The sequence below is a fragment of the Microtus ochrogaster genome, chromosome 22 (genome assembly GCF_000317375.1).
Source record: "Microtus ochrogaster isolate Prairie Vole_2 chromosome 22, MicOch1.0, whole genome shotgun sequence".
Classification (NCBI taxonomy): domain Eukaryota; kingdom Metazoa; phylum Chordata; class Mammalia; order Rodentia; family Cricetidae; genus Microtus; species Microtus ochrogaster.
Genome location: NC_022023.1, coordinates 9,160,146 through 9,182,268, shown reverse-complemented (window position 1 = coordinate 9,182,268; position 22,123 = coordinate 9,160,146). Strand labels below are relative to the sequence as shown.

The 22,123-nt window shown below is 38.0% G+C and overlaps 1 protein-coding gene across 1 annotated transcript in view; it reads right to left on the bottom strand.

Moving 5' to 3' along the window:
• The window catches only part of Nox4 (NADPH oxidase 4), a 90,822-nt gene extending 69,062 nt beyond the window's left edge, over positions 1–21,760 (bottom strand). Inside the window, exons 1-2 of the mRNA XM_005357613.3 lie at positions 21,563–21,760; positions 20,920–21,015 (exon numbers count right to left, since the gene is read on the bottom strand). Of these exons, the coding sequence (XP_005357670.1) occupies positions 20,920–21,015; positions 21,563–21,619 (153 nt within the window). The 5' untranslated portion in view covers positions 21,620–21,760. The remainder of the gene's footprint in view (positions 1–20,919; positions 21,016–21,562) is intronic.
• Between the last annotated feature and the right edge of the window lie 363 nt (positions 21,761–22,123).

Genomic DNA, 22,123 nt, shown 5'->3' with positions numbered 1-22,123 from the left:
CCACAGAGAAACCCTGTCTCGAAAAACCAAAAAAAAAAACAAAAACAAAAAACAAAATTAGTAATAAAGTTGAGAGTGAATAGGGAACACAGAAGTAGTTGGAGAGGGGAGAGGAAGAGTGGAAATTATGAAAAGATATTACCAATGTATTATCAGAAATATTTTTAAAAGATATGAAAATAACAATAAGATTCTGCCAAATAAAAAACAAAATAGGGAAAAGAGAAATGGCTCGGTTGTAAAGAGGACCTGCTCTTTCAGAGGACTCAGACCTAGGGTCGGTTCCCAGCACTCACACATTAGCTCACAAGCATCCAACTCCACTTCTAAGAGGCCTGGAAAAATTTAACCCACAAGATTCTAGACAGCTGCTTTATCTGCAATATTAATATACCAAGATAATAATGTCTCTTAAAATATGTAAACGAAGATCTAATTAAACATGAAAGTTCAGAGCTTTAAAAATACCAATAAATCATCTCCACTTCCTTTAGGATTAAATACTTTATAAAAAAAATTGTATTCTTCCTCATGAATAGTTCATTTCATTCTGGAATGTTTAATTATTGTGTTTACTATGCAGTAATTCAAATCAAAGTGACTTTAAGTGCGCTTTGGGAAGGACAGGGTTTATTTTGGAATTCCTTTCCGTTTTCATGATGCAAAACCCAACTGGAAATTTTACCAGTGATTCATTTCCTCACATATGCTTCCTGAATATACTTGGTTTAAAAAAAAACAAAAACAACTAAAACCAAAACTTTCCCCTCAGTTCATAAGGTACAAAATTCATGCATTCAGAACAGTGTCGAGATTGAGGAAAACAGAAAAGTGTTTTTAAATTGGCATTATTAGAAAACATTTCACCTCTTTACTTATTGAGTAACATTCTACATCAGTATGTTTGCTGAGTCTATTCATTTTTATTTAATTCCTACTCTGCCATTGGCTCCAAAAGAATCCACATTCTGAAATGAACGCTCCAGAGTTCCCATCTCAGGGAGCTGGTGGTCACTAGAGGGCAGTATTATTTTCCTAGTTCACGTTTGTCCCAATGTCCCAGAGACATGATTAACAGAATTTCTGGTGTGCTGTCATGTTAAGATGATACATACACTTGAAATCCTTGTGATGGACTGCCTGATCTGTCCCCCCACACCATGTTTATTTATTGAAGCATTAGTCCTCAAGGTCCTCAAAATTCTTCAGCACATTGGAAAACAACAGTTTAAAGAAATCAAGACCACCCCCCCCCACTTCAGGAAAGAATTAGAATTCTATTAACATATTATAGTTTTTCTATTATATTTGTCTTATTTAATTCCATTCAGGTGATGTTGCGTAATATTAAGTTAGATTAGCTTTGTAGGCAGTTAAGTAGCTACAGATAAAGAGGAAGTAGCAAATTTAGGCTGCAAAGCCCTGTATTTGAAAATTCAGGTACTTGTATCCAGATGTCTTATTGTGTGATTTCATAATTGTTCAGTGTTAGTTTGGCCATCTTTTAACAACGCACCTTAAAGAAAGCAACTTCAAAAGCATCTGTTTGTTTCCTATTGCTCTTGGGTCCAGGAAATCCAAGAACAAGCTACCAGGGTGTTCAGTGTGTCTGTGAGGGCCATCTTTCTGCTTTGTAGATGGCTATTCTCAGGGTGCAACTGAACATCATGATGGAAATCAGTAGATATGAACAGACACACAGACGGACATGGAGCATGAACTAGGTCTTTCCTTCTTCTTTAGGGATTCCTTACATAGTATACACTAGTCTTTGTCACACAGAATCTACCCTTCTGACCTATTTGTCTCGACTCTTAAACCCAGCACTGTAGGAGTGAAAGGGGAGAGGTTACATACGTTCGGACTATACACGGCACAGAGTAAGTGCATTTTTCGGTGAGAGTGGTCATTAAGGGGACAGCTGTTTATTAATGACTACTGTCAAGGAACAGACAAGGAGGAACTAGGACACAGTGCAGTACCTTGGTTACCGTATACCATTGATAACAAAAATGAAACTTTGTTAAAGACAAGCCACTTATGTCTGAGTTACCTCTAGAAAGGAGTCAGGAATAACCAGGGTTTGTCAGGGAATTTATGTTGTCACCAACTTTATTAAAGTATAATTCTTTTTATTGAGTTGGCAGATATTCTAATTAGCTTGACGTAAGTGGTTATTTCCCCAGTATATACACATAACTAATTGAGTTGTGTATCTTTAATATGCAGTCTTTTGAATTATCAATCTTAATTCCTTTTACTCAGTAAGTAGAAAATAAGTTAATTATAATTTCTTAAAAGTGGATAGAGGAAATGGGAGGGAGAAATGATGTAATTATACTAAAATTTCAGAATAAACAATTATATTTTAAATTCAAATGGTTATATCTAGCTAAGCAAACATCACAAATATCCCTCAATTATATTAATCTTAACTACTATGATAACGCTACTGCTTGTATATATAATGATGGCTTATATACATTTCTTTGGGTATACACATACCATTGGATTTTTAAGGTTTCTAACGTTAGGCAGAATAAAACATCTAAGGTAAGCATCTTGCATATAAACTTTCTCAATATATCTACCCATTTCATAAGACAGATTTCTAGTAACTAATTAGAAATGGCACAGCTTTAAAAGATACATTATCACCCTCACTGGTGATGGGGTCCACCTGTCAATACACTGCCTTTTAGTGAACTGTTCTTGCTCGCTCTTTCCCAACGGCTTCTGTTGCCCCGGCAATCTGCATGCCTGTGAATATATAGCCCCTTCCCGTGCTCTATTTTTATCAACATGTATTGACTGCACAAAGCAGAGGGTTCCATGGTGACAATGAGTACATGCAAATAACGTTCTTTCACAATGTCCCCTTCACCTTCTTATCTCCCCTCTACCCACATTGATCCGTTTCTTCCTTGGTTGTCCCTATTTTGCATTTCTGTATTTTAAAAAAAAAAAAATCTAGATTCCCTATATGTGAAAGAAACAACCTTTCTCTCTATGGAACTGACTTACTTTGCTTATCCTAAGGATCTCCAGTTCTTCTCAACTTCCTGCAGATGAAATGATTTTATTTTCTGGCTGAGTAAACATCTGTGTTTTACATATTACCATTATCTACTCGTCTCTGACATACCTAAGTCCATAATCGGTTACTGTGATTAATGCTTCTATACATGGATGTGCAGGTATCTTAGCTGTATGCTAACACAAATTCCTTCAGGGATAGAGTGGGGAATGATACAGCAGCTCTGTGTTTAGGGTTTTTTGTTTTTTTTGTTTTTTTTTTTTTTTTTGCTGTTGTTTTGAGGACACTCTGGTGATGTCTCTGGAGACAATAGTTTTTATTCCCATTAGGTGTGTATAAAAGAAGTCCTTCCCCCTGCTGTATTGTAACCATCACTTGTTGTAGAACATATATTTTTTATAACCAGAAAACCTAAAGGGCCTCATCTCCTACCATCTAACCTAGGGTCTGTCTCTTCTCTGCGAGTTTCCAGCCAAGAGGAAAAATCCTGCTTGAATTCCTCCAGAGACAGCAGTCTGTTCCACTGTCAAACTGCTTTATTTTCTTATGTGCAGATGAAATCTGTTTCCTGGTAACTTCCACCCACAGAGCTGCACTGGATAACAATTTCCTGAAATGGATATCTAAAACAGAAGATAAAAGGGTCTGAAAAGGGGATGATTTCCTGGTCCGATATTATTTTTTCATGTTGAAAGTAATTTATAACTCTTGAAATAATTTTAAGAGTCGCTTATCATCTCAGACACTTCCCAAGGCAACTCTGTTAAATAAATCCACAAAAGAGACACAGGAAGATCGCCACCATATTCCTTACTCTACGGGATCCAAAATAAAGGACAAGTGTTGTCCTTGAGTTCATGACACATAAGTCTGATTCCCAGGAGTCACTATGAAGCCATGACCCTTCTTTTCTACACTAAGAGTGGAAAAAGAATCAATGAGGAAGAGAGAGTAGGAACAGAATTTGCTCCTACTGCAGCTCACTATATTACATGGAGTGTGAAGCCAACATTCCTATTTCCCTATTAACTTTTAACTTTACCTAAGCTCAAAGCTTTCCATTCATGTGGTTTGCTTCCTACCCAAAGTTTTGGCATCTTATTAAAAGACTTTTTAAAAAATTAAGAGGAAAAAATTTCTGCGAATTAGCCAATTCCAGGAGAACAACACCAGGTGCCTTTTCTGATGAATTAATTTTCAAACAAGCATTTTTCTTCCAACTAGGAATTTCTTCACAGTTTGGAGAAATATGACATCTTACAAAGGGCTACGCAAATATGTTGCTCAAAGGGCTCTGAAAAGGCCTTGGCAGTGTTAATAGTACATATAGAACTGGTCCCTTTCTTTAGCTTCCTCTTGTGCGTCAACAATCAGCCATTTCCAGGAAAAATAAAATACTAGAGTTTATAAAGCATATGTGTATTGTGATCCGCTATTTGTCAAGATGTATGTGATTTTTCTACCCTGTAAAGTTAATTTTTAATTGATTCTTCTCTCTCTGAAACATATTTAATTAAACCAAGTGTTGTATATTAAACTATACAATGCCTAATTCTTACAGCTCTTTCATAGACTGGCAAAGCATCAGCTCTTCTGTTTGTATTTAATTAAACTACACCAACATTTTATAAAGAAACAAGAATGGGAGGTGAAATCCCCTCCAAGCACTGTCATTTCCTAACTACACAACACAGGCAGAGGAAAAAGTGAGTTTACACACCTTATCCAGTACCCCTCCAACGCACAATACCTCTTTACCCTTTTATCTGCTCATCCTTTTTTCTCAACTCCTACAGTTTCCTATTATGACATGGAAGACTTTCCCAGACTTTCCCAAATCTGACTACAGATGGGAAACGCCTGATGAACTGATGGACTACTTTAAAATCTGCATACCTTCAATGCCCTTTGTAGAATTCTGGGTTTTGTATCTCATGATGGGTAGCAGTCTAGAGAGATGGCTCGGTGGCTAAAAGTGTTTGCTGAAATCAGACTACCAGAGCCCTCGTAAAAAGCCAGAAGAGATCACATGTCTGCAACCCCAACACAGTAGGGGTCAGGTCAGGAGAATGGGGGCTTAACTTATACCGGCCTTGGTCCAGGTACAACCAATGAGAAATCTGTCTCGAGGAAATATAACTGAGAGAGACAGCTCACATTGTCCTCTGTCCTTCACATTCGCATTTGAGTTTATAAACACAGGCCCGCAGTGCACACATACGTGCACACATACACCCATTCATAAACCACACATAGCTATATCACACACCCGTATGCCTAGAACACATACCTCACACAAATGTGCATATACCATACATAATCGTATATATTATATCACACACAAAACAAACAACAAACAAACAAACAAAAAAGCTCTGTTGTGGGCCCCTCAAGACACACAACTAATTTTATGCTGTACCAGTTCAGCATACACTCTGAAGCCATTAATTTAAGTTAGAAGTCTCTTTACTAGCTGTGTGAACTTACGTAATACTTATTCTCTCTCAACCTAATTTTTTTCTCACCTGGAATTTGAAAAATGAAGAGACAACAGTACATACATCAGAAAGGAATATATAGTAATAAGTGAATGATATAGAATTAAGTGTAGGGGTGCTTAGCAAGAGGCATTGTTATCCCTCCACAAAAAAAAAAAAAGATAAAGTTTCTCTAAAGTCCATTCTTTCAGATTTCTCATCTTCATCTCTGCAGAGTGGGGTCCCTGTTACAATTATGAAGGTGAGCTTGATTTCACTCATCTGCATCTAATGAATTCAAAGGAAGTTCTAAGCAACTATTAGATGTTGAAAGAATGAATGGCCCTTCAACATTTTTCCCACCAGTAAAAAGAGGGAACAAAAAGTGATCACCCAAGAAATACAGTTCAAATCTAGGCTTAGAATTCAGAACTGCTCTATCTTATCATCCAAAAGTAACCAGTCTTTTCTACTCTCCAGTTTCCAGCAGCTCAGACTAATTCTGGAAATGAGCAATGCCCAGTCTATAAAAATATCTGAGAGCAGCTAGAACTCTTTCATGAGTCTACAGGGGTCAGTCGGTCCAAGCCATTTTTGTCTTAATTTATATTACAAGTAGGTTTTGACAAGCCAAATTGATGATATCATAAGGCCATGAGGCTATATTTTCATATGTGCCTCAGATTGGCTCCCAGATGCATTGCTTAAATTAGTCCACATTATCACTACAAGTCCCCGTTCCCTATCCACAGCTCACACTGTCTCAATCCCATCTGTGATGCAAGTTGACCTTATGCAGCCTCCGTGACAAATAGACAAACTCTAACAGCCTTGGAACTCCAGCTCAAGGCTTACTTTTCTGTGAGGATCTCTTAGAGCAAACACTTCACTCTGCCCTCTATATCTCTTCTCCCATTTTCAGAAACTCTGACAAGCCTGGAGCCTTTTTCAATGATTCATTTTATGTCAAAGAGCATTTAATTACAAGCCAGATTGTTTTATATTTGATTATTCACATCTCCCTAAGTTATCAAGTGTCCGTACAGGTTAAATGTCAAAGCTTAAATTGCCTCTTATTCCTGGTGATCTTAAAATGCATGGTCATTCATAAAGACTTTATGTATAATAAATACTCACTGAGCAAAACATGGTTTGAGCAATGAAAGGTGGCAAAAATAAAATGTGGTCATCAAACAAATAGAGATAAAAGACAAACCCATGAAGAAGCTGATTATATAATGCTCAAAATCTTGAAGGTTTTTGTATTTCCTTTTTCATAACCTAAAATGCCTGTGATACTGTGGTTCTTGTGCCTATAAATCAATTCTTTTTTCTTATGTGAATGGTTTCATTATTCAGTTTGTATAATGGATAAATCATTATAAGGACACGAATTTAGAACACAATGGATGTTCCATGGCAGCAAAACTTCACTCAAGAAGAAAATATGAGCTAGAGAGATGGCTCAGTCAGTAAAATGCTTGCTGCACAAGCACTAGGAATTGAGTTTATATCCACAAAACCCATTTAAAAAAAAAAAAACAGCACGACGGTGTATGCCTCTGATTCCAACACTATGAATTCTGGAGGCTCAATGGCCAGTCAGTCAAGCCAGTAGGTGTGCTACAGGTTCAACGAGAAATCCCGTCTCAAAATAAAATAATAAATAAATAAATGAAGTAGGAAGTAAAGGGTGATACAGAAGACAGTCTTGTGCCTTGTAAACACCCCCCCACACACACACACACACGGGTAGGTATACCCACATGTATGCAATACACACACACACTAAAAACACTAAAAACAAAACAACAGTTAGCTGAGTACTGGAGCCATTGTTTAGTATGTGAGAGGCCATAAACCTGATTCCAGAACCACAAAGAAAAGGAAGAACAAGAGAAGATGACAAGGACAGAAGAGGTTGGAATGAAGAGGAGTAAGACAGGAGAAGGGAAAGAAGGAGGAAGGAGAAGGGGAAAAGTGGGAGGAGGGAAAGGAAAAACAGGTGACAGATGGGGAAAATAAAAATGGCATTCAGTTATGAGTTAGTTAAAAATCAGATTAAACAACAATGATTTTGATAAGGCTTCACCAAGTCAGTTATAAATGGCATGTGGTGGACAACTAGGAAATAATCCATATTGATTAATTGTTTAAAAATGTATATTCTCCAATCATCACTTCTTATAAAACAAATGAAAGTGGACATCCTTAAGGCTGTAATAAACTATAGTTGAGGCCAAATAATGCTAACAGGCTTCTGTCTTCCAGCTGCCCTAGAAACTTCAAACTTTCCCGTAATATTTGACTCCAGCTGACACCGTTTCTCAGTTTAAACAGTGCGAAGGGAAAAGAAAATCTCCAAAACAAGTGATCATTTCCAGAGAAATAGCTGATGGGAGATCAGTCAGCAACATGCCTGCCACCATAGCACATGGGCCTAGGCTCCCTGCCCAGGGTCTTGTTAAAAGTTGAGTGTAGTCATTGCTGTGTGTAACCCTAGTGCCAGAGTGAAGAGACAGGTAAATCCCTGGAGTTTCCTGGTCAGACATTCTTGTCAATCACTGAGCTCCGGGTTCAGTGTGAGACCTTGTCTCAAAAAATATGGTGGAGAGCAACAGAGGAAGACACCTTGATTCCAGTCTCTGGGTTCTGCCCGTGTGCAAAAGTGTTCACGCACATTTACACTCACAGACAAACTATTTAGGCATGCACGCTAAATGAATAAATAGAACAGGCTTAAGAATTGTTTCCTCATAAAAATAAATATATAACCAAACAGCAAGAACCTATCCTACTCTATATCCAGATTTCCTTATTGCCAACTTAAATCGTTCCTGTGTTGAATGCTAGTGTATTTTTTTCCATTCTTTCTAAAAGTGAAGATCCTTTTATGTTCAATGCAAGCATGGTTTTTCCTCATAAACGTTTATTACAAGTCAATGGAGCATGTAGCTATTACATAAGAATTTAAGCCTCTTTCTTTAAAGTACAGAGGAAAACAGTATCAGAGCTTGATATTTCTGTCAGGTTGTATCTAGCTTGTCTTTTAACGTATCCAACCGCTATGACAACGTGATTCACTTCTAGACTGTGTCTGTCTGGGAAAGTTAAAGTTCAACAGGGCTGGAATTCAAGGTTGCATATAAGCATGTTCATGAGCTTCTACAGACAGTGCTGTTGAAGGAAAAGATCAGCAGCTGCCAAGCAAGAAAATGTGGATCTCGGGTAACACCTGTGGCCTCAATTGAGGTCACTGGCTTCTAAGACTTAGAACCGAAGAAGTTAAAGAGCATTAAACACCACCTTCACCTGGCTTTAAGGAACAAAAACACTTCCAGGAAACCCATGAAGTGGCTTCACTTATTTGGCTGAAAGACATTAGTGAGATGAATCATCTCTTTTTATGATATGATGATCTCTTTTGTGGATGATGATGTTTGTGCCCACATCTAAGTCTTTATTAAAGATATAAAAAAAGCTTCAAGAATTAGAGAAGTTGATTATATAACACTGCTAAATTTCCTTCCTTCATCATAAGTGATCTGGGAGCTGGGAATGGTTAGGAGTACAACTGACTTTGCTGAGCATGACCGACTTGAAAACTCAGCAGGGCCCAGATTTTCTCAAGGATAGACATACCATATTTGACAACAATTATCACCTGTAGAGTGACTTCGCAGGCACGCTTCATCCAAAGCCACCATCCCAAACCCTTGCCTCATCCCTCGTCATTAATACATTTTCAAATTTTCCCATAGTCTTTCTAAAATTAAAAGCCAATGTGGGTACTTACATTTTCAACTGGAAATTGAAGAACCAGACCCTGTAGTTTTAATAAATTTTATATAAAGTATAATTTGAAGCTCACAACTTGGTCAACGTTCAAAAATTTAGGGTACTTGTGCAATATCCTACCATTACCATTGATACCCTTGATGTCTATAGGTATTTCCGTATTTGACTTTTGAACTAAGAGTCACATCATGCTCAGAAAACATTAATGGCAGACACCTCATTTCAACAGAAGTTAGAATGGATGTCAAAAAGACTTCAACAAATTAAATTTTATATATCTAAAAATCTTCCTTTAAAATGCATTTTTTCTCCTTACATTTGACATATTCAACTACAAGAATAGACCAGTTTTATTCAAACAAACTTTTTAAAAAAATGATTCCAGTTTGAACCAGCAACTAAACTTTACAAAGAATTAGATTTTCTATCTTACGTTTGAAAAGATGTACAAAATTCAAACATCTAAATAGTTGTTTCAGTGAAAGTTTCTAGAGTCCAAGACGGTATTCAACGCTAAAGAAAAGAAGAATGAGATGTAACAAATGGGATACAGACAACTCCCAAGAGCAAACACCACCTTATCTCTCAAATAGAGACTGAAACCTTGTGTGGAAATCCTACATTCTTGTGGTTTAAGGAGAGTCATTCCATGCCAGCTGAAAGACATTAATACAAACCACTGATGTTTGTCAGGTGCTCCCCTTAGATATTATGAACTATGGGGGAAGAAAAGAAAAGATATTTTTCACTTTGTCTACTTCAATGTATTTTGAAAATGGAATTTGAAAATCATGTTTCTCCAAACCAGAATATCTGACACAGCTCAAAACGCCCACGTAACTTAGAAGGTGACATGAGCCAGGAATATCAGTGGGGTAGACAAAAGCAGCCTCATGACCCTAATTCATCAGCTCATCTCTACCCGCAGGTACTACTTTTTACTTTCAAGTTTCATATCAAACCCTCTTTGCTTAGGGCACCATCATGCACCTTGAAGTCAGGGATGGCAGGGTGAGAGGAAGGCACACAGGCAAAGCACACCGAGGAAGGAGCTGGACAAACAAGGAGAAACTAGAAATCTGCCAGAACAACTGTCAGGCTGTTTCCCTCCAGCTGAACTGAGCTTCCCAAGTTTCACTAAATGTGGTTACTTGTAATTTGAAGTCATGAAATTGAAAATTTTATCAAGAGAAAAGGGAATCAGGTCAAAAAAGGCATCATCTAAAATTATTTCTTAAACAAATCTTAATTTAAAAATCTATTTTTAATCCCAGAGATATAAAATGCTTTACTCTACGTACATAATTCATTTCATTTTGCCTTTACTACATGTTACTTTTAATAGATAGATAGATAGGTAGATAGATAGATAGATAGATAGATAGATAGATAGACAGATAGATGATAGATAGATAGATAGATAGATAGCTGTCTTTAAGAATTTCTAGAGCCATAGAAATAAATTTGACCATATAAGACAATATATTGAAAAAAATGTATCATAGAAACCATTGTCAAATTCAGCTTTCTAATTTCTAACAATACACACAATCAAAATCCATATACTACTTACTCCTTACACCGTTCCCTTGGTCCCATTGCCAATACAGGAAAGAAGTTATTTTCATAAGAAATGCTATGTCACAGTGTTTAAGTTTATCACAGAGAAAATTGTATAGTATATGAAAGTGTAAAGAGAAGTAGGCTCTAGGTGCTGAGTATTTCCTAAGCGAGTAACTTGCTGTTAAACAAGTTTCCTTATTACCTAAAACATGGCACAGGCATTCAAAGTCACTCTTCAGAAGGGACTTCTGTATATGTAAGGGGTGTATTTGACATTGACGTTAACTCCAGTTTTCCTTCAGGAAGGAAAACCCTTCTCTTATTGCTTTCTGCAAACCTTTCTTAATGACCTTCAGGAGTGTCATGCCATGGCACTATGGTAATTAGAACCTGCTGCCTGCTAAGAGACACAAACACTATATGACATCTTTCACATCTGTGCTGTGTTCAGTTCCTCCAAACACTTGACTATCGTGTCATAATGTGCTGTGTAACACGGATATGACTAGAACATATTTGTGTTTTTCCGGGTACCGAGTAGTAACATGAATTACTATATAAGGTTGTAAAGGAAGAGAATACAGGAAAGAAGGAAACTGACATCTTTCAAGAGTTTAAAAATAACACAGTGACCTTCATGTTTAAATTCTTTTCTTAACTTCCTCTTATGAATAGGACCTGTGTTGAAGAAGATTCAGGACTTTAAAAAAAATATATAGTAAGAATATAGACCAATTTCAAGCCCATAAGTAGACTTCCATGAACAATGCTCTGTTACTTTAACTTTGTTTAAAGAATCAGAACAATATCATGAAATAATTATATTTTTTATTTGCTAAAAAACTTTAGTTAATAATAGTAATAGGTCTTCTTAATGACTTCCTGATTAAAAAAAAATCTTCTACCTCAAACAGAAATTCTACCCAACAATCAGTCAAGTTCCTACAAACTTTGCGACAATTGCCAAAAACAACACATATCTTTCTCCTCTCAAAAAGAAGCAGGGAAGAAAGCAGTGGTCAATCAAAGGTTCCGGCTGACCAATGAAAAACAGCCTCATTACTGCGTATCTATTTACTAAGCATCCTATAAGCACTACAATAATGGATAAAGGGACAAACCAATATGCCTTGCAAGCCATATACTGCATGCTCAGCAAATCCCCCCCATCTCTATGTCATTGAACTCCATTTAGCATGTATACTTATAAACATAAATAATACAAAATATTACTCTTTAATGGTATCTACAGTGTCACTGCCAACAATACTAAATACTACTATATAGTATTTATAGCAATACTTATACTCTAAGCATTTATGTACCAGATGCTAAGCATTGCACCTGCCTTTTTTAATGCAATCTTCAATACCTAAATTTCATTTCAAAGATTAGATTTCTCAGAACATTAGTTTACCCAAATCCTAAATGCATAAAAATGCCTGAACATGTTCTTTGAATTTGAGGCCAACCTGGTCTACAGAGCAAGTTCCAGGACAGCCAAGGCTACAAAAGAAACTTTGTCTCAAAAAAAATAAATAAATAAATAAAGCCTGAACCATTATTTAAATTCATCTCCATAGAATTCTAAGTTTTTGTAATAAGTAAGTACAAAGAAATCTTTATTCTTCCTCTCCAGAATTAGCTCTGGGATTTTAAAAATTGTTACTATGGCAAACTCAGTAGTTAGCAGGATGGACATAAAGAAACACTGACTAGAAGTTAGAAGATTGGCTTTCCACATTCAGTTTTGCTCCGAGTACAGGAAGACTGTAAGAATCCCTTTAGTCTCTGTGGCACATCACAGTACTACTGTCTTCCCTCACGTTTCCACAGGCTGACTAATTCTCAATAGAACGGATCTAGGGCCTCTGCTGCACGTGAAACCAAACAGCCCTTCAGAATCCACAAAGCTCCTTCCCTGAAGTCACATTCAATGCCATTTAAGCTATCAAAATGAAATGCTGGTCCTATTGCTCCTGGAGAGTTCATTTATTCGGTTTTCAAGGACATGAAGAAAGTATAAGGATCACCGAAGAACATTATTCGAAGTAAAGGTAGTAGGGCTGGAGAGACAGCTCAGGGGTTACGAGCACTTGCTCCTCATGCAGAGGACACAGGTTTGATTCCTAGCATCCACGAGGTGGTTCACAACCTTCTAACACTCTAGTCCCGGGAAATCCAATGCTGCCTTCTGACCTCTGTGGCCACTAAGGATGTAAGTAGCACACAGACATACAGGCAGACAAATCATTCATAAACAAAATAAAATAAATAAATATTGAAAATATTTTCAGAATAATATAGTAGTCTTTACGTTTGATTCAAGTACTTATTGACAAAGATAAAGGTATAATGCATAATATATAAACAAACATCCAAAAAAATCCCATTCAGGACCATTGGGAGAGGATGCATATGAACCTCAGTTAAGGACAGAGAATGTAGGCTTCCGAGAGAGCCCAGCAAATACAGACACTCCCTACCAAACCTGGTGGCATCAGCTTTACCTCTCCAAGGCATGCATACGTTAGCAGGAAAGAAACCACTCTTACAAACTGTCTTCCACACATGTGCCACGGCATGTGTCTCCCCAACCCCAAGACACACGCATACAGTCTACATACAAAAATACAAGAGAATCCCATGTGTAACACAGTCTATGCGAGAACTCTGAATTATAGAAGGAATGAGCAGAATGCGTTTTTCCCTGTCACTCCAATGAGGGCTCCGACTGGACTTTGACATTTCTTAGCTACCGTGATCTGCAGAATATTATCCAACCACTGTGAACCTAAGATTTCCAAATTTTATTGTGTTGGAATTCTTATCTTTTATGGCTGTTATAAAAATTCAATTAAATATAAAGATTGGATACGTTTAAAAACAAATGTGCCAAGAACTGTACCTGTGACTTTGTGTGTGACCGATAAATAGTAGCTGTTGTTACAGGTTAAACTGAACAAAACAGCTGATATCTAATTGTTACTGACTCACAAAAATGGCAATTACGCGTGGTCCACCTTGATACTGCCGTGCATAGATACAGATGAGCCCAAAAACCAATGGGTCAAGTTTTGTCACCAGATGAACACATAAAGAAAACATGTACAATGAAATTGTATTCTGTGTTTAAACAAAATGCAAGGCAAATCCTGTCACTCGCACAACGTGACGGGAGAACCTGGAGATTATTATGCAAAGTGAGACCAGTAAGGCACAGAAGGACAAACACCACCAGATGCTCTGACTTCTGTTGGGAATCTAAGAAAAATCACACGGAAGCAAAGAACAGAATAATGATTTCCAGGACAGAGGCAATAGGTAAAGCTAGCGTTCAAAAATGCAAATTTTCAGCTATTTAGGAAGTAACTGAAGATTTTTGGGAGCTCAAGATATATTAGACATTATGATGACTATAGCAGCTAACTATCATATTCTTGAACACTGCGAAAAAAGAATTCTGTTCTGACCTTAAAAATGATACAATAATGTATATATCAAATATCTCATTGATCCATTCTATATATAACAATATGTTGGAAAAATAAATATATTCAGTTCTTATCTGTTAGCTAGTTTTAAAAAAAGCAAGAAGGAAAATTCACCGCTCGAAACACTGGGCTATAGTCCAAGAGCATGACTAGGAAGTCAAAGAGTCTATAATTCAGTTTCTCAGCTACAAAACAAAAAACTGAAAAACCTCTAATTCATGGTTTAATTTAAAAGATTAAATAATTAATCAATGAAATGATATATTTATGGTCTAGATTCCACTAGTCTTCAATGACACAATATTATTGATATTACTACTTCCATCACAAAATGAAGAAAACAGATTTGAAAATGTTTAAGATCATCTCAGCTTCCACTTTAATGCGGTTTTGTATATTTATAAAAATGAATGATGTGGTAGATACATAGCAGAGGTTAAAGATTTAGCCCTAAATTTCCGATATGTGGAATTAGGAGTAATCTACATAAAATATCTCATACTTCTTTAACAATTTCAGAAGAATCAAAAATAAGCTCAAGGCCGAAAATATATTTTACCCCGAAGGCAAGTCACTAAGCTTCCTCAACTGTCATGTGTGTTCAAGTATCATTTCATATAAAATAAAAAGCTAGTAGCCACGCAGTGTGGAGTTTAATGTGTTCTCTTTCTTTGATTTCGGCTATTATTATTGTTTATGCATGTGTAGATGTGTGTGAGCATACATGATATGTGTGTGTGATGAGGGAAGGTGGGATGTGCCACAGCATGGGACTGGAGGTCAGAGATTCCGCATGTGCAACCAAAGCTCTAACTTAAGTTGCCTAGTGTATATAGCCATCTTGACAGTCCAATTAATGCTGTTTATTCCAGCGGGGCTAAATATGGCCTGAGAATCAATAGGTTAAATAGTGTTCAGGCCACTGATTCAGTAGACGACAGTGAATGAACCACTTCAAACTCCAATTTTTTATTTTGGAAAATAAAAAAGGAAATCTACGATAAGGCATGCAAACACACGGTACCACTGGTACATGGCTGTTATTACAGTACTCAAAGAAAAGATCACTAGGGCATGGCTACACAGTGACTCTGAAGCCATGCAGTCTCAGAAAAAAAAAATAAATGCCAAAATTTGCTATCTAGTAAGAGCAGATAAAGAACATGTGACTGATGTCAAAGTAATGTAATAAAGACCCTCTCACTGGTCAGTGATGAGGGTCTCCCATTTCAACATCAACAAAAACTCTTGCCTACAAATATTTCTGAGCTGAAAGCTCAATCCATGCATGGCTAAGTCTAGACAGAGACTTTTATAATTTATAGAATAAGGGGAAAAGTTAATGATTAAGCCCTCTTGGGTTGGAAATTCAAAGAACATATATTTCCTTCCTCAGCAGATTCAAAGCTGTGAAACTAACACTGACTTGAAACCCCAGGTCTTTTCACCTGGAGACCACAGACCCCATTGGGAACAGGGAGAGAGCTGCCTCCTAAAACGTTATGGAATAGCCCTAGGCACCAAGAGATGGTAAATGCTCTTGGCTATCACTAGAGATTTAAAAAGAGTCAGAACACTCACAACTTTCTTTCAACATGGAAATCTCAGTTAAGGCTTTCCAAAGGAAAAGATCACTGCAGTAGATCTCAAACATATTTGTGGGGAAAAGAAGGGAAAAAAAGTTCTCATCATAGCCTAAGAACAATTACAGAGAAAATATTTTGCACCAAGAAATTAATTTGTAGAGAATACAATATAGAAAATTGAGACAACTCGATCTGTTATTAGAAGATATATGTTTGATTCACATTATATTATTTATAGCAATTAAAAAAAAACACCCTTGACAGGTGATAGCACTCAGGGCACTGTGTATATTAGGCAAGCACTGGACCACAGAGCTACATCACTCGGTCCAGATTCTTTTTTTTTTTTTTTTGACACATGATACATTGGAAAGAAATTGTGTTTATTAAATCTAATACTATAAAAAATGACTTTTTTTTATACCAACTAAAGGCACAAACCTAATTTTCTCAGGGTGGCTCATAACACATTGGTATTCATTATTGTGGTGGGAAAAAAAGTAACCACATTTTACATCCTTAAAAAAATAAATGGAAACAGAGTTCACCTTAAACATTCAGAAGTATCCTTTATTTTAAAAGTTGCTATGGGAGATTGGATGAAGTTATCTTGGTTTTACTTATTTGTTTGTTTGGCTGTTTCCAAAATGCAGCTTGTCACAATTAAACATCTCCAAAGGCGTGCATGATCTGATTAAGACATTAATTTGAGCATAAACCAGCCGTGATAAGGTTGCCTCTCAGTCTAGGAACAAATAATCCTAAGAAATCCTACCAAAGCATATTAATCTCACCTTTACTTAATCTTCCAGTGGTTCTTCTCTGTCAGAAGTTTCCTAACCTTTAAATTTGTTCTAAAAACAACCACATGATCATAAAAACCAACACTCCAGTTTTGCGAATTGGTTTTCTCATAATGCTAACCAGCTCTCACCAGCAAGTTTAGATCTCTAAGAAGTATTTTATGGTTCAGACCAATAATTATTACATCCCACACCATCCTATTCAGTGTCAATTTCTGTTCAGTGGAGAAGGAACTAGGAAGACACCAAAATTCAGATCTAGATGAATTGTTTTGTTTTGGTTTGGTTTGGGTTTTTTTTTTTTTTTTTTTTTTTTGACCATCTCATTGGTCCCAGAGACATGTGTAACTGAACTAGTTTGGTGAGTGGTAAGGTCACATGACTATCCAGGTAAGAATATTCTACCTCTAAGGTTGTTACTTAAAATGTCCAAAACAAACCACTTGCCACATCTGGTGATTTGGTATGTTAATTGTGCCTAGGATTAATAAGGGACTGATTTGTTGTGTTTGTTCAGTGATTTTATTAACTTTTATTCTCAAGACAGGGTCTTACTACCATGCTACCTAGAGTTCAAGCAACCCACCTGCTACAGCTTCTTAAGTAATTAAGACTATAGACACTACAGGTACATGCCACAAGCACCTGACTCCTATATTTTAAGTTTAAAGTTGATCCTGCTCATGTGCGATATTAGAAATTTTTTTTTAATTTATTTATTTATTAAGGATTTCTGCCTCCTCCCCACCACCGCCTCCCATTTCCCTCCCCCTCCCCCGATCAAGTCCCTCTCCCTCATCAGCTTGAAGAGCAATCAGGGTTCCCTGACCTGTGGGAAGTCCAAGGACTTCCCACCTCCATCCAGGTTTAGTAGGTTGAGCATCCAAACTGCCTAGGCTCCCCCAAAGCCAGTATGTGCAGTAGGATCAAAAACCCATTGCCATTGTTCTTGACTTATTTAGACTTTACAAAGTTCATAGATAATTCTATGTGTGTGTATTTATGTGTGTGAATCTGCTTATTATCTATGAACTTTGTAAAGTCTAAATAAGTCTAGTAATTTTGTAAATCAATATGAGATTATAACTCAAAAGAGAACAGAATGCATACTCTATTACAAATATACAAATATTTGGCAAGATAAACTGTCAAATATCACTTTGATTTTTTTTAAATAATGAATATATGTCAAAAGAATGATACTTTGTGTTTACTGAGCTAAAGGTATTTTTCAGTTAATTCCTGCAGCGTTTTACTTTGTCGTGCATTATATTTCTATTGAACAACATTGATAAAAAAAATATTAACCATTGGGATAAGTACTTAGGATCAGTGGTTCCTTACAGCTTATGATACCAGGATACCTTTGTTACTACATTTTACAGATAAATGAGAGCAACTGTGCACTTAATGTTATTATCAAAATGTTTGGAGAATGGGTTTATTTCCCTTAGTGCTTTTTTTTTCCCTTTTTGGTATGTGTTTGTTTATGTATCTAAGTGAGTGTGTGATCTGTAAGCTTCTGTGTCTGAGTACATGAGCCCATGTATGTAAATACCAGATGTCTGGCTCTATCCCTCTCATTGCCTTGAGACAGGGACTCTCACTGACCTGGAGCTGGGCTAACATCCAGCAATTCTCAGTGTTCCTGCTATGTCCGCTTCCCACAGCACTGGGGTTATAGAAGCTTGTGGTTATTCCTTACTTTGTATGTGTCTGCTGGGCATTTGAACTCGGGAATTCGTGCTTACAGGACAAGTGCCATCTTCCAGTCTCCATTTGCGATTTAAAGCAATGGAAATGATTTCTAGAAATATCACCATGTTCTTTTGTTGGTTTTGTTTAAACCTATTGTTTACCTGAAGGTGACTTAAAACACCACAATACCTGTACAGCCCTCAGCATTTCTAGATTCCTGTCATCGTGGAACCGTTTCACATATATAATTTTAGCTCATTAAACAAGTAATATGAAAAAGATATAAAACATGGAGACCAAAATGTGCATTTTAAAATTAATTGTATCTCATCGGTGCACCGTATTTGTAATAGAGAAGAAACTGTAAGTTCTTCCGCTACAATACCATACCCCATCTTTGTAAGTCGAGAAAGGTAAGCCCAGAAAGACTATCGACAAAAGTCACATTACATATGCCTCTACAAAGTACACAGTATTACTACGGGTGGAAGTCCTTGTTCATTAGAAACTAATATGTAAATTGAAATATCTATTACAAATAGCTTAGATGATTAAGACTACAGAATTCACAACAGGTAATTTTCAGAAAGTGAGAAGTGCCAAGAAAAACCATTCCTTTCTACAAGGAGTTTTGTTGAGATGTTGAGGCCTGCATAGGTAGCTCCACCCACTATGATTAGTCTGGAGTTTCCAAGAAAGCTAAGGTAGTAGTTGAGTCTTTCACCCATGTATCCAGTCCATGCCATGCACCAATAATTCTTGGACTTCTCTGATTTGTAACATCATTGGCTCAAAAGCACTAATACAGAATGAAGATAGAAAAGTGGATCATACCTTAATATGTCCTTCAAATATGTTGGATTTTGTCTATTCCTTTGTGCATGTGCTTGAACACGCCATCTTAATCATATTTGACTTGCCACCAGCATCAATTTGAAGTTAAATTACACAGCATGCAAGTACATAAAGACTACCTTGTTGGATTTTTACAAAATTAGTTTGCTAATTGCTAAATGTTGTCTCTGTGTTAGAGTAAAAACCCAAAGAGGAGTTATGGCTTTTGCAGGTCGTAGATTTATATAGTAACAAAAGCATCCTAATCAGAAGATATTCTGCTAGTGTAGTTCTCAGGATTTTTTCCAAGTGGTCCCCCAAGTTATGTATTAAGAGAAATAAGCCTCACATTTAAATATTTATAACTTATTAATTCACAGTTTTCAAGAAATGGGTATGAAAGGCTGAACATTCTTGGGAATTCATGGGAGAAAAGTTTCTTAATTTTTTTATTAGACTACAGTTATTTGCTTGTTTTTGTTTGCTTATAGGGTTTTGTTGCTGGTTTACATTAGAGTGTGAGGCATTTAAAAATCAGTGAAGATTTTAATCCCTGTGTCCATTTAAAAAGCAATTTGAAGGACAGTCCTGAATAACTAGATCAAAATTGGACGGATGAAAGAAAGGTAAGCATGCTAAATTCAGAATTCTTCAATAAGAGGTCGTTTGTTGTTTTTTTTTTTAAACTATTTTTCTGAACCCAATACTTAAAACTAGAGCGATTAAATGTTAAAAGATGTCATCACCAATAACAAATACAGTAGTCTGTTTTGTAAAATAACCATTAGTTGAACTTAACTGCAGGCTTGGCATGTGCTAATGACTGGCTCTGAGTACTAAGGCTAAAGCATGAGCATGTGTATGTTAGGCACAGGAGGGAGCTAGTTACCCTGAGCTCATCTCAAGTGATGTTAGTTTTTTTAGATAGTTACATATTTATAACAATCAAAGCAGTAAGTCTCCTCTTTTGAGTGACGATGATAGATCGGCTGCCCTGGGATTATACAACACATTTCTAATTTGGTGGTGGCATACAAAAATTCTGTCTCCTTATACAGAGTAAGATGTCCTTGAGGAATCCTGACATTCACAGGGTCAGGTAAGGTGGACATGGAACGGGAGAGGGATATGAGAAGCACAACCAAGAGAAACATCAACATGAAACAAACCACAGCAGAGGCTTGTATGATAGTGTCCTCAGACGAAACCATATCCAGCCAGTCACCTAAGGCCACCAGCCGAGACCTACCCAGAAGTAAGGAACAGCTCACTTTGTGAGTGTTAGTAAAACAGCTGAAATGCTCTGGGCAGACTTGGGTGCAGGCAGAAAGCCTTGCTAAGTGTAGACTAACAGCCTGTTGTAGGTTGGTCCTCCTGGAGAAGCAAACCCTTCAGGGCTCCTTGGTGCAGTTTACAAAAAAGCAGCAATTTCCTTCAGGCACTAATAGCTTGGTCTGACAGGTTCATTCGCCCCACTTTAGCAGATACTACCCCTGGTCCTTAGAGAACCGCTTTCTGAGAGAAACGTGTTTACACAAGTATTACTCTGAGAAATGGGCAGCCTGACAAAGCTCTGTAGCTGTCTGCTCCCTTAAACCCACTCCTCCAGGACACCCCAGTTTCACTTACGCCCAACATCTGGTGGATGTAGTAGTATTCGGGCCCTTGGTTGTACAGCAGGAAGGTTTTCCAGAAAAGCAGGACATTTAGGGACAGCCAAATGAGCTAGAGCAGTCAAGAAGAGAGCAAAAATTACAAAAAAAAAAAAAATCACAACTCCATAGAAGCCCTGTACATGCAACCTCAGCATTCACCGAAAGCATGCTCAATCAGAAAGTGGAAAAGCCACTCTAAGGACCCTCATTTGACCTTACCCAGACTCTGCACCTGAAATAAAGGTTGATGGTAAATCCATTCCTGAGCAAACTGAGACTAAGATATCAGACATCACCATGGCAGAAGGGAACTAAAGCAATTGGAAGAGTAAAGGAGGCAAGCCTTTGAAAGGCTAAGGAAAAGCCGCTTTGGCTTCCCCTTCCTCCACGTAGACTCTCCATCACTCTGTAGTGAAGTTCCTCTAGGTTGAGCAGGAAGGAGTTATCTTCAGTAATGCGTAAAAGTTGAGACTAGGTGAAAAAGTCTGAAACAACTCTCCTCCTCCCCCCCGTCCCAAACTTCCACTTCTTTTATGCCACCCGTGCACACTCCAAGAATGAATCAAACTCGCTGCGAGACAGACAGAGCGCCAAGCCAGCCTGGCCCGCCATCCTACCAGGCAGAGGTGTTTAACCCCTTCGTTGGCCAGCCAGCTGCTCCAGGACACCGCCATGCCGCCGGCGCCCGGGTGCTGCGCTCCGCTCCGTGCGTGGGGCTGAAAGGGGCGAGTTGAGGCCGGGGCAGCGGTTGCCTGGGCGAGGCCTGCAGGGGGGCCGCGGGGGACCGAGGGTCAAAGGCTGGACCGAGTCCGGAGGCCGGGCAGGAGGTCTCCGCCCCGGCTCCCACCCGCGCCGCGCCCTCGCCTCCCCGCGTCCCCCCTGGCCCCGTGCGCCGCCCCGTGCCGGCTCCTTTGTCTCGCGCGAGCCTGTTGTTGTGGCGGCTCAGGACGTCCCGGGTGGGAAGGTGGAGGCGTCCCCTGCAGCTTCCAGCCCCGCCTGTCCAGCTGCAGACGATACCCCCGCCCCCAGATGTGGGAACGAGAATCGGAAATGTGGGAAGGATCTCTGCATCCAGGCGCGCGCACACCTACTTTCTTAGGAATGATTCTGTCCCCCCCTCCCCCTCAAAAAAAAAAAAAAAAGTTCAGCAGAAAGAAGGAAACTTGGTAAGGAAATTT